The 12,341-nt window shown below is 36.2% G+C and overlaps 1 protein-coding gene across 1 annotated transcript; it reads left to right on the top strand.

Moving 5' to 3' along the window:
* Positions 1-2,981: 2,981 nt before the first annotated feature.
* LOC130053684 (uncharacterized) lies at positions 2,982-6,113 on the top strand. The gene is made up of 2 exons (XM_056161082.1): positions 2,982-5,306; positions 5,340-6,113. Exons 1-2 carry the CDS (start codon positions 2,982-2,984, stop codon positions 6,111-6,113), a joined length of 3,099 nt encoding a protein of 1,032 aa, XP_056017057.1.
* Positions 6,114-12,341: the final 6,228 nt, after the last annotated feature.

Here is a 12,341-nt window from a genome sequence, read left to right on the forward strand (position 1 = left end):
TCAAATTAGAATAACTTACACTGAAAGTACAGAGCTAGGTTTCTTTCAACGTTGTTGCATATGTTGAATATTGTAAATCTCCTAATCCGGTCAACTTGTCAGTGAGATTGTTTGAATGACCGGGGCTTGTATACTCACCCCAAACCAAACATCGCTGATGCCTTTTTTGTACTAACCCAGAATTAGATATCGGGAGGGGTTTTTTTTATTTGGAGGGGGGGGGGGGTCGCTGGTTTAAAATTTGGAGATTTTCTAGCTCTTTAGTATACAAATAATTTTAGCGGAATATAGTTTGGCGGATACGGTGTTCATATCGATAAAGTAAAATTGATAAGCAATGTAGTGTAAATAACTTATATGTATCTATAAAACGTTTTACTTTCGTTATGTAGATGTAGCAGTGTGTTTTACCTTGTATATATTATATGATACCATATTTTAATAAACATGAATAGTGCATATGGAATTAAAAGCGCATTTTATGATTTAAGTCAAATTCCCAGATCCACCCCTTTATCTACTTAGTGTAATAGGTGAGTGAAAAGGTTCACAGGTCTTGCTATTTCATTGGCTATAGAACTGAGTTTTATTCAGTTAGAATCTACAGAGTTTTTGGTCAGGTTGGTCGTGGCTTGTTTTAAGCAGTTTTTGTATCTTTTTGCTGATTTGGCATTTTGGTTTTGACAAAGACATTATTAGACCTTCAAATCCAGACCTGACAGTAAGTACTAATTTTATTAACATTTATCTTCATAATATGTATATATAACTAATATCACTGTTTGAGAGAAGAGTGAAAGTTTAAATATTATGAAGAACAGTAAATATCAATTTAAAGTTATTTCCTCTCAGTATATGCTTATATTATATCTATAGTTATTATAGTGTATATAGTACTGTAATGATATATTTGTTATAAATAGATTAGAAGCATCCAGGCAGCATTTTGATGTTTGCATGCATTGGGCCTTGTCCCATAGATAGGGCCATTTATTTTTGTAATGGACATTTTGTAATCATCGTTATCATCCTTATTCGTTTTACCATGCAATAAATGACTGCATTGTGAACCCTAAGCCAGGAGTTGGTTATTTCTACATTACAAACCACCACCCCTGCAACATTTGGCGCCCACGTAGGGACTGGATGTCTTCCTATTTTGACGAGATGAATGGAATAACGAGCTAAGAATCAGGTCGATCGAGTGTGATTAACTGTGAAATTCTGTGAGCCGTGTCTGTATTGTGCACGTGTACAGCTGTGAACTTCAGTGATTCCGAAACTGGCCAGTATCTACTCTAGAGGTATTGTGTATATAGAATTGTCAATTATATGTGTATATAGTATTTACAGGCATGCCGTAGTGTATTTTAATTTTTTGCATAAAAACTGTTATGTGAACAACACCATGTGAATGCTAGCTGTAGTCTAAGGAAGATGTAATTTTTTTTTTTACTATTTTCACTTATATTTTGGGTATTTAAATCCAGTACTGGTTATTATCAGCTTATTATCGTATTTTGGTCATCTCTTTTGGAATATATTATATCAATTTTGATTAATAGTATGTAATCATTTTTTTCAATTTTGTTAATTGTTAAATTTAATTTTTTTTTTACTGATAATTTTTTTAAAATTAATTAAAACCAATTAAAGTTAGATAATTAGTGAGAATTGTGTGAAAAAGTCCTGAGCACAGCATTCAACTCCCCATTTCATTTTTCAGTTTATTTTAACAATAGCATGTGACAGATTCTGCTGACCTTATAGACAGTGACATATCTGGAGTGGTGTATTGTTTGTGTTTATCAGTTAATTTACAAGTTTACTCAATCAGTTATTGTGGGTTTGTCAAGTCTGCAGTTGTTATGGGAAATTATGTAGTTACTGAATCTGATCAAAGTATGTCTGCCGTTATTATCCCGCACACCATAGATATAAAATTTAGATTTAGTGTAGTAGAAGTATTTAGATCCGCGCCCGTCATTTCGAGGTTCGTATTTAAGATCGGGTTCGAAGTCCGTATTTAAAAGTTTACCGGAAGTCGATTTGTTTTGATGTTTTCTTGAAGAACTAAGAAGATTTTGTCCTTTTCTCAGTTATATAGGTAAAGAGGGTAGTTTTAAATACACAATAAAGTTAATATTTAGTTACTGGAATCATACTCATTCGTCTGACTTTGCGTAAATAAATTTTTGCCCATTAAATTACCAAATTTTGTTGACGTTTAGACTTCACGTGTTTTGTGTTATTATTTAAAGAGCTTTGCGCTAAAACGAGTCTGTTTTGAGGGGTTAACAATCACTGAATGAGATTGAAATCTGGTTTCAGTATTTGTGTGGTTTTTTCAGCTTTATTCTTTTCCAGGAATTATTTTTAATGCAGACATATTTGATGATTTTCTCATCTGAAGTTGTAATATGTTGCACGATTTGCAAATCGGAAGTGCATCTCTCATACCGGAAACCAACTGTTTACATGAGTAGTGTTTGTTTACATTGACTATGCAAGTATTTTATTCCTTTTATATTGTATGCTTGTATTGCAATCATGTACAGTCATGCACATTGTTGTTTGATATTGATTGAACATGGAATAATTGACAAATGCATTTCTCTCTGATATTTAATATCATTTTGTGTACTTTGTATGTCTCGATAGGTACTTGCAGTGTAATTGCATACTATTGTACTATGGAGTTCTCGACAAAAGAGATTGAAAACATTGTCAATGCTTTTAAAGAAATGGATGTTAAACCAAATGTAGATTCACCACAAAGCTTTATAGAATGGATGTCTGATTATCATGGTTCTGTTTTGCCTATGCATACTCCTAAATTGTCATTGTTTTCAGGAAGAGTTGCAACTTAATTTAAGCTCTGGCATTATGAAGTTCGGTGTCTACTACAGGATGGATACTCTACAGATAGGATACTTCAAGTTATTCGACAATCCCTTAAAGGCGAAACGAGCAGGATTGTGATGAATTTAGGTGTTGAAGCAACACTATCTGATATTCTCACTAGATTAGACAGTGTTTATGGACTTGTTGACAGAACAGAGGCTATTCTTGCGGAATTTTATTCAGCACGACAGAAACCCACTGAAGATGTATCATCATGGAGTTGCAGATTAGAGGACATTATGTGCAAAGTGCGACAGATTAAAGACATTGACTCTAGTGAAAAGGATTCCATGCTACACAACATGTTGTGGATTGGACTTGAACCTTCACTTAAGAACATCACTAGATACCTGTTTGACAGCATCCAAAGATTTGATGAACTTAGAGTGGCTTTAAGGAGAGTGGAACAGGAACACAAGAATGATAGAGACAATCCTGTAGAAAACAGAAATTCTATGGATCAAAAGACAGGGAAACCAAAACCACCAAAGAGAAAGAAATCTGTGCAAAACAAAGACACTAGTGACAGTGTGATTTTTAATGACATGCAGATTTCGGTGAATTCAGATATGAATAATCCTATTGTAAACACTCAGGACAACAGTGAAACAGATATAGAAACTGTATCAGCATCATATGTGTCACATAACAGCCCAAATCATTCTTCTTGGACAGCCAGTAAACATGATGATGAACCCGTGTGCTTCAAATGTGGACAACATGGTCACATCGCAATAGGATGTCGAGTGATTACGCACCGCAAAAGACGGCCGTACTATACTCAGGAATCCCGAAAACGAGGATATGTACATCAACAGTATATGCAGTCCTCAAAGACTTACAACAAGAAGTCGTCATTGATAGGAGAGTGCAATGAAGTGTCTATCAAGGTTTTCAACATTGCAACTACTGCATTACTTGACACTGGTTCCACTGTCTCTACCATAAGTGAAACATTCTACAAGGAACATTTCCCTGAAATTCCATTGCAGTCGTTAGAATTTGCACTAAGTGTAGAGTGTGCAGATGGACAACAGCTTCCATATTCCGGATATATTTCACTGGAGATACAGATATCGGGAATATCATCATTTCCATTACTCAATGACTGTTTGTTCCTGGTTGTTCCACAGAGTGATTATAATTCGAAAGTTCCAGTTCTTATCGGAACCAATCTACTAGGTATCATTATGGAAACCACAAAGGATATGTATGGATACCAGTTCCTACAGAAAGCAGACATGCATACTCCGTGGTACCTATCCATGAGATGTTTAGTGATGCGTGAAAGAGAACTTTCCAAGAATAGGAACATATTGGCTTTCATCAAATCAGCAGAGAATAGGAAAATCACCATACCTGCAAATAGTGAAGTTGTGATCAATGGTTACTTGGACAAGAAAGTTCTGTATGAACCAGTATGTGCCATTATACAACCGACATCTTCATCATTCATTCCAGATGACTTGGATATTTCACCTACTTTGGTGACATATGATTGCCAAAAGACTGAATTAGTTCCCATTCACATCACGAACATATCAACTAGAACAGTTACAGTTCCACCGAAAGCATTGTTGTGTGAACTTCAGCCTGTCACAGTAGAAAGTCACAGGAGTTCAAAGGAACAGAAACTTCTGGATACTGACATTATGGAGAAGACCAAGATAGATGATAGCAACTTGAATGCAACAGAATTCCAGAAAAGACTCCAGTTAATCAGAGCCTTTAACGACATCTTCTCGAAAAATGATGAGGATATTGGACTCACTGCTCGAGTGAAACATCAGATTGAACTTACCAATCCTGTGCCATTTAAACAGCGACACAGAAAGATTCCACTCAGCATGATTGACGAAGTGAGGAACCATATCCAGCAACTACTTACTAGTGGTGTGATCAGACGTTCAAAGTCGCCATGGGCCAGTAACGTGGTGTTAGTGAGGAAGAAGAATGGTCAGCTCAGGATGTGTATCGACTATCGACAGTTGAATCAGAGGACAGTGAAGGATGCGTATGCCCTTCCGAGAATTGATGACATCTTAGACTCTCTGCATGGCAATCGTTATTTCACGGTTCTTGATATGAAGAGTGGATATCATCAGATTGAGATAGAAGAGAATCACAAGGAGCGCACTGCCTTCACTGTAGGACCACTCGGATTTTTCGAGTATGAGCGAATGCCATTTGGGTTAGCCAATGCCCCTGCCACCTATCAACGACTGATGGAAGACATATTCGCCGATCTTAACCTTAGCATATGCATCATCTACCTGGACGACATCATTGTATTCTCAAGGACATTTGAGGATCATCTGGAAAGACTGGAAAGAGTTTTACAGAGAATACAGAATTCGGGATTGAAACTGTCTCCATCCAAGTGCCAATTTTTCCAGACTAAGGTTAAGTACGTTGGACACATTATTTCCGCTTAGGGAATAGAACCAGATCCAGAGAAAGTGGATAAAGTGAAGTCTTGGCCAACACCAAGAACACCTGAAGAGGTCCGCAAATTCCTAGGATTCATTGGTTACTACCGGAAATTCGTCAGAAATTTCTCCAAACTTGCCAGACCACTGACAGATTTAACACCCAGTCCACAGTCGTCAAAGAAGAAAGGAAAACAACAATCGTCAGTTAATTGGAGATGGGGTAGAGAACAGCAAGAGGCTTTTGACGTTCTACGACAGCACTTGATATCACCACCTATACTTGGATACCCAGACATGACAATTCCATTTGAACTCCATACTGATGCTAGTTCCAAAGGACTTGGAGCCATTCTTTACCAAGAACAGGCTGGGATGAAGCGAGTCATTGGATATGCTAGCAGAGGACTTACACCAGCAGAGAGAAATTACCCTGCCCATAAGCTTGAGTTTTTAGCTTTGAAATGGTCCATCACTGAGAAATTCAAAGATTATTTGTATGGATCAAAGTTTACTGCCATTACAGACAACAACCCATTGACCTACATTCTTTCCAATGCCAAATTAGATGCAACAGGCCATAGATGGGTTGCAGTGTTATCTGCCTATGATTTTGACATCAAATACAGACCAGGCAAGAACAATGCAGCAGCAGATGCACTATCCAGATTGGAGGAACCAAACAGTGCAGAGATGGTCACTATTTCATCAGACTCAATTAGCACCATCAACAAGTCCCAAACAACACCTTGTATAGAAACTATTTCCTTCTCAGAATAACCATTGGCTCAGTTACAAGATCCTCATGGAATCATGAAGATTGACATCGAGAAAGCGCAGCATGATGATCCTGAACTATTGCCCTGGATACATAACATTTATGATGGATACAGGCCAAAGAAGAGCGAGCTATCTGGATCTTTCTCAGACACCATTTTGTTCAGGAACTTCGACAAACTGAAGCTGATCAACAACATTCTGTACAGAGAAGTGAAGGTGGATGAGAAGACAATCAATCAACTTGTACCTTCAGGTTGTGTAGGTCATGTATTGAGATCTTTACACAACAACATGGGACATCCTGGGAGAGAGAAAACGTTAGGTTTACTACGGGATAGATTTTTCTGGCCTGGACAGTACAAGGATGTTGAGAATTGGATTAGAGAATGTAGGAGATGTATTCTTAGGAAAACACCAGCACAAGACAAAGCAGAACTTAACAACATCATCACCACCCAACCTCTTGAATTGGTCTGCATGGATTTCCTATGTCTAGAGAAAAGTAAGGGAGGATATGAAAATGTACTCGTCATAACAGATCATTTTACACGTTTTGCCATTGCTGTACCAACTAGAAACACAACAGCTAAGACAACAGCAGAAGCATTTTTCAACAATTTTATCGTACACTATGGACTTCCTAAACGTATTCATTCTGATCAAGGTGCAAATTTTGAGAGCCGACTTATTAAGGAATTATGTGAACTTTTCGGCATTTCAAAATCAAGAACTACACCATATCATCCAATGGGAAATGGACTTTGCGAACGTTTCAACAGGACTTTGATTAACATGTTAGGATCTTTAGAACAATCAAGAAAAGCTGATTGGAAATCTTACATAGCTCCCATTGTACATGCATACAACTGCATGAAGCAAGAAACTACCAAATTTTCGCCCTATCACCTTATGTTCGGACGGGAACCTAACTTACCAATAGACATAGAATTCGGATTAGATAGACAGAACGAAAGATCAAAATCTCTTACCAAGTATATAGACAACTTAAAAGAGCGACTGAGGAAATCCTACCAGTTAGCATCAGAGGCTATACGCAAATCACAGGAACGACAAAAAGACAATTATGATCTAAAGTCTATAGGAGTTGTGGTAGAAGCAGGAGACCGAGTGCTAGTCAAAGTGGTAGCATTTGACGGACGCCACAAATTGTCGGACAAGTGGGAAGAAGACCCATACATAGTGATTAGTCAGCCCAATCAAGATATCCCTGTTTACAAAGTACAGAGGGAGGATGGTGTTGGAAGAGTAAGGATTCTGCACAGAAACTTACTGCTACCAATTGGACATCTTTTTGAATTCCAACCGAAGATGGATGCAACACCAGAGTATTCAGTTCCACCAATGCGGAAGCCAAGACCAAAACCTAGAACCAGACAAAGGAAAAGGGAAGACAGTGACACTCAGTCAACTGCAGAAACCCAATTTGATACAGATGAGGAAGCAGTCTTATGGGAAATTCCTAGAGGAACACAACGTCATCACATTGATGCCCCTACTATAGTGTTACCTGAAAGGAGAGAACCCGTACTAGAGAATGCAGATTTCCCAACAGATGAGGACGCTCATCAGGTTGAAGATCATGCAGAAGAGGAGACTGCTATGGAACCTGCGCCACAAGCAGAAGATCCAGAATCTGAAACTGAACCAGCAGCTGATGCTGAACCAGAAACAGATGATACGGATACAAGTTCACCTGTTACTGCTCCACGCAGATCGACCAGACCCAGAAAGGAGCCACCATGGTTACGAAGTGGAAACTTTGTAAGGCTTCAGCAGGGAACTATTGACCCGCATTGGTCCGAGAAAGCGAAATTTCTTCAAAACATTCTGCAAGACGAACACTGCCAAGGTTTTGAAAGAAATGAGATTTTGAAGACTCTTCTTGAAATTGTGAAGAAGACTTGATGCTTCCATTTTCATGAATTGTGTGACAGAGAACTGTATTTCATTGTCCACATGATTTTGTAAATAACTTATATATTCTTCTCAGAGAATGACGAGGACGTCATTTTTCAGAGGAGGGGAAGAATGTAGCAGTGTGTTTTACCTTGTATATATTATATGATACCATATTTTAATAAACATGAATAGTGCATATGGAATTAAAAGCGCATTTTATGATTTAAGTCAAATTCCCAGATCCACCCCTTTATCTACTTAGTGTAATAGGTGAGTGAAAAGGTTCACAGGTCTTGCTATTTCATTGGCTATAGAACTGAGTTTTATTCAGTTAGAATCTACAGAGTTTTTGGTCAGGTTGGTCGTGGCTTGTTTTAAGCAGTTTTTGTATCTTTTTGCTGATTTGGCATTTTGGTTTTGACAAAGACATTATTAGACCTTCAAATCCAGACCTGACAGTAAGTACTAATTTTATTAACATTTATCTTCATAATATGTATATATAACTAATATCACTGTTTGAGAGAAGAGTGAAAGTTTAAATATTATGAAGAACAGTAAATATCAATTTAAAGTTATTTCCTCTCAGTATATGCTTATATTATATCTATAGTTATTATAGTGTATATAGTACTGTAATGATATATTTGTTATAAATAGATTAGAAGCATCCAGGCAGCATTTTGATATTTGCATGCATTGGGCCTTGTCCCATAGATAGGTAATTAAAAGATATTACCTTTTATTATATTTAAAACATGTAATTTCATAGTGTTACATTATTTGTAATGCAACTGTAAATATTTGAGTAAAGTATATTTTACTATATTTGAATTAAGGGAGATAACTCTTAAGGTTGAAATGTACTCTCTATTGATTGTAAATCGCTGTGATATTCATTGTTACTATTTTGTCTTTTAGGGCCATTTATTTTTGTAATGGACATTTTGTAACCATGGTTATCATCCTTATTCGTTTTACCATGCAATAAATGACTGCATTGTGAACCCTAAGCCAGGAGTTGGTTATTTCTACATTACAAACCACCACCCCTGCAACATAGAAACAACTAACATAATAAAAAAAAATCGCAGTAATTCGTTTACCTTCTATGCTGAAGAGTGCTACATATATATTTGCTATACAGAATTATATATCTTGCGAATACGTATTTATATAACAGAATATCGGAACCACTATTTCGTCTCCGATTCCGTCGCGGTTTTCATATTTAGTAAGTCCAATGAGATCTCCTTTTCTGTTGTAACTTGGGCAACTTTACTATTACTTATCATATAGAGTGAGTTCAGACACTAAGCAACGTTTTTTTATTATTATGTGATTGAATAATTCCTAGCTCTCTAATTGGCTGAGATCCAACAATGTAGAAATCATACTACGTTATGTTTACCTGCACGTGACCTTCCAGGTGAACATAAGGAATTATTTTTCCCCACATAGGACCAAAAATAGGTCAGGAACTTCCAATTTGACGCGATCGATTATACTTAATTTTGCCGTCCAATGAAATTCCGCGTTTCTCACTGGGTTCAGCTAAGATTTCAACAGGTTTGTTTTCCGGTCGTCACATTAACAATCTTGAAGGGTTTTTTAATCATATAATAAAACAATTATTTAGGCACCTTCGAAGTACAATATTCACCTCGCCCTTCGTGCTCGGTGAATATTTGTGTACTCCTCAGGTGTTAAATCATCGTATTGACCTCAAAAACAGCATTAATTGTATAATGTTGAAGGGTGGGAAGCAAACTGAGAAAATAGGTTCCGTTATATTTGAATGAAAATATTAGTTAGCAAGAAAAGCAGCCTTGCTCATACCCCAAAATCATAAGGGGTGTTAAACGTCAATACAAATATGAGTTCAATTCATCGGTTCAGCCTTGCATTTCCACTACCATTCACCGCCACTATAACAAGTGACCAGCGGATAAGTCGATCTTTTCATGTAATAATAATAAAGGTTGTATGTGATCATAACTCCACATTATAACTACGTCACATATCAAGAACAAAGATGGGGGAGAAGAAGTGCGTGTGTGTGGTGGTGGTGGTGGTGGTGGTGGGGGGGGGGGGGTACATGTTGCAACATGTACATGTACTAGGGCATTCACTTACAACATTCTGAAATATAATCTTCAAACCAGGCAGATATTTTTCTATCAGGAATTAGTCGTTTTTTAGCAATCACTAATTTGTATACAAAAGTTACCAAAGTGACGCATAATTTTCTGAAGAGTTTCAAAATTTTCTAGTTCCGATATCCCGTATTAAATAAAACGCTTTCTTGGGTTTGTTAAATCTCGGTATATAAAGGTCGTAAACATAGCGGTATATAAAGCACGTAAACATAGCGGTATATAAAACTCGTAAACATGGCGGTATATAAAACTCGTAAACAAAGCGGTATATAAAGCTCGTAAACATAGGGTATATAAAACTCGTAAACATGGCGGTATATAAATCTGGTATACATAGCGGTATATAAAGCTCGTAAACATAGGGTATATAAAACTCGTAAACATGGCGGTATATAAATCTGGTATACATAGCGGTATATAAAACTCGTATACAAAGCGGTATATAAATCTGGTATACATAGAGGTATATAAAACTCGTATACATAGTGGTATATAAAGCACGTAAACATAGGGTATATAAATCTCGTAAACATAGCGGTATATAAATCTCGTAAACATAGCGGTATATAAAACTGGTATACATAGTGGTATATAAATCTGGTATACATAGGGTATATAAAGCTCGTAAACATAGAGGTATATAAAGCTCGTAAACATAGCGGTATATAAATCTGGTAAACATAGCGGAGATAAAGCTCGTAAACATAGTGGTATATAAAGCTCGTATACATAGGGTATATAAATCTCGTAAACATAGCGGTATATAAATCTCGTAAACATAGCGGTATATAATGGTCGTATACATAGAGGTATATAAAACTCGTAAACATAGGGTGTATAATGGTCGTATATATAGCGGTATGTAATGGTTGTAAACATAACGGTATATAAAGGTCGTTAAAAACATTGCAGAAAAAATGTTTGCGACCTTCACATCCCGTCTAGCAAACCAAACTATTCTTTCTTGACCTTTATATGATTTTAGATTTATTACAGTGTATACTATGTCGATAAGCTGTATTTGCTTTCGACTAATAAACAACAACAAATACAAACAAAAAACATTTTCTTATTTATATCGCCTGGTTTTTTGTTGTTTTTTTTTTTTTTTGGTTTTTTTTTTTTTTTTTTTGGTTTTTTTTTTTTGTGGGGGGGGGGGGTTGGGGTGGGGGGTTGTAATGCTTTTAATAATTAATACATAGATATTATTAACCTTATAAATACGTTATTTAAAGGTGACCACTGGCAATCACCTGACCTTGACTTGGCTCCATATTTGGTAATAATTTCCATATTTGAACGATGGTAACATGAAATAGTCCAGAAACGACAAACTCTAAAACCATGAAATGCACCATTGCATGAATATATAAGTGTTATTTATCATTCTAAATTCATGTCAAAGATTAAACAAAATAAACCAAAAAACATCTTCCTACGAAATAAGTAGCGGAGTTCGTGGGGCGTGTATAGGCGGCGCTAAAGACCCGGATGTAATTATAACATAGATTAAAACAGAATGTGTCTTCGTAGTTGTAAATGACAAGTAATGGATTTAATTAACTAAATGAAGCAGAATACACACAGTGAATGTAAATATATCGTAATGATATCTAAATGTGGTATGTTCTCACACAGTGAATGTAAATATATCGTAATGATATCTAAATGTGGTATGTTCTCACACAGTGAATGTAAATATATCGTAATGATATCTATATGTTGTATGTTCTCACACAGTAAATGTAAATATATCGTAATGATATCTATATATTGTATGTTCTCACACAGTGAATGTAAATATATCGTAATGACATCTAAATGTTGTATGTTCTCACACAGTGAATGTAAATATATCGTAATGATATCTAAATGTATGTTCTCACACAGTGAATGTAAATATATCGTAATGATATCTAAATGTCGCGTGTTATCTTTTGCACTTCTCCCATGTTTTGTTATCCGCGGTGTAAGGGGTTTATGCAAATTTGATTTCTAATCCAACTCCCTTGTAATCTGGATTTGGTTAATTCCATGACCTGGATTTCTTGAAATAAAAAACTTAAAGCTGTATGGTCCGAATTACAATATTTTTTCCCATCTTGTAAAAACGCTATTAAATCATCGCACGTATGTAGTTATGAGACTG

Source organism: Ostrea edulis, chromosome 3, assembly GCF_947568905.1.
Source record: "Ostrea edulis chromosome 3, xbOstEdul1.1, whole genome shotgun sequence".
Taxonomy (NCBI): domain Eukaryota; kingdom Metazoa; phylum Mollusca; class Bivalvia; order Ostreida; family Ostreidae; genus Ostrea; species Ostrea edulis.

What these genes read in the sequence shown, in the direction of transcription:
- LOC130053684 (XM_056161082.1), top strand. Translation starts at nt 2,982, where the DNA reads ATGAATTTAGGTGTTGAAGCAACACTATCTGATATTCTCACTAGATTA. An exon ending in GCCAATTTTTCCAGACTAAG is followed by an intron (nt 5,307 to 5,339) that starts GTTAAGTACGTT and finishes ATTTCCGCTTAG; the next exon opens with GGAATAGAACCAGATCCAGA.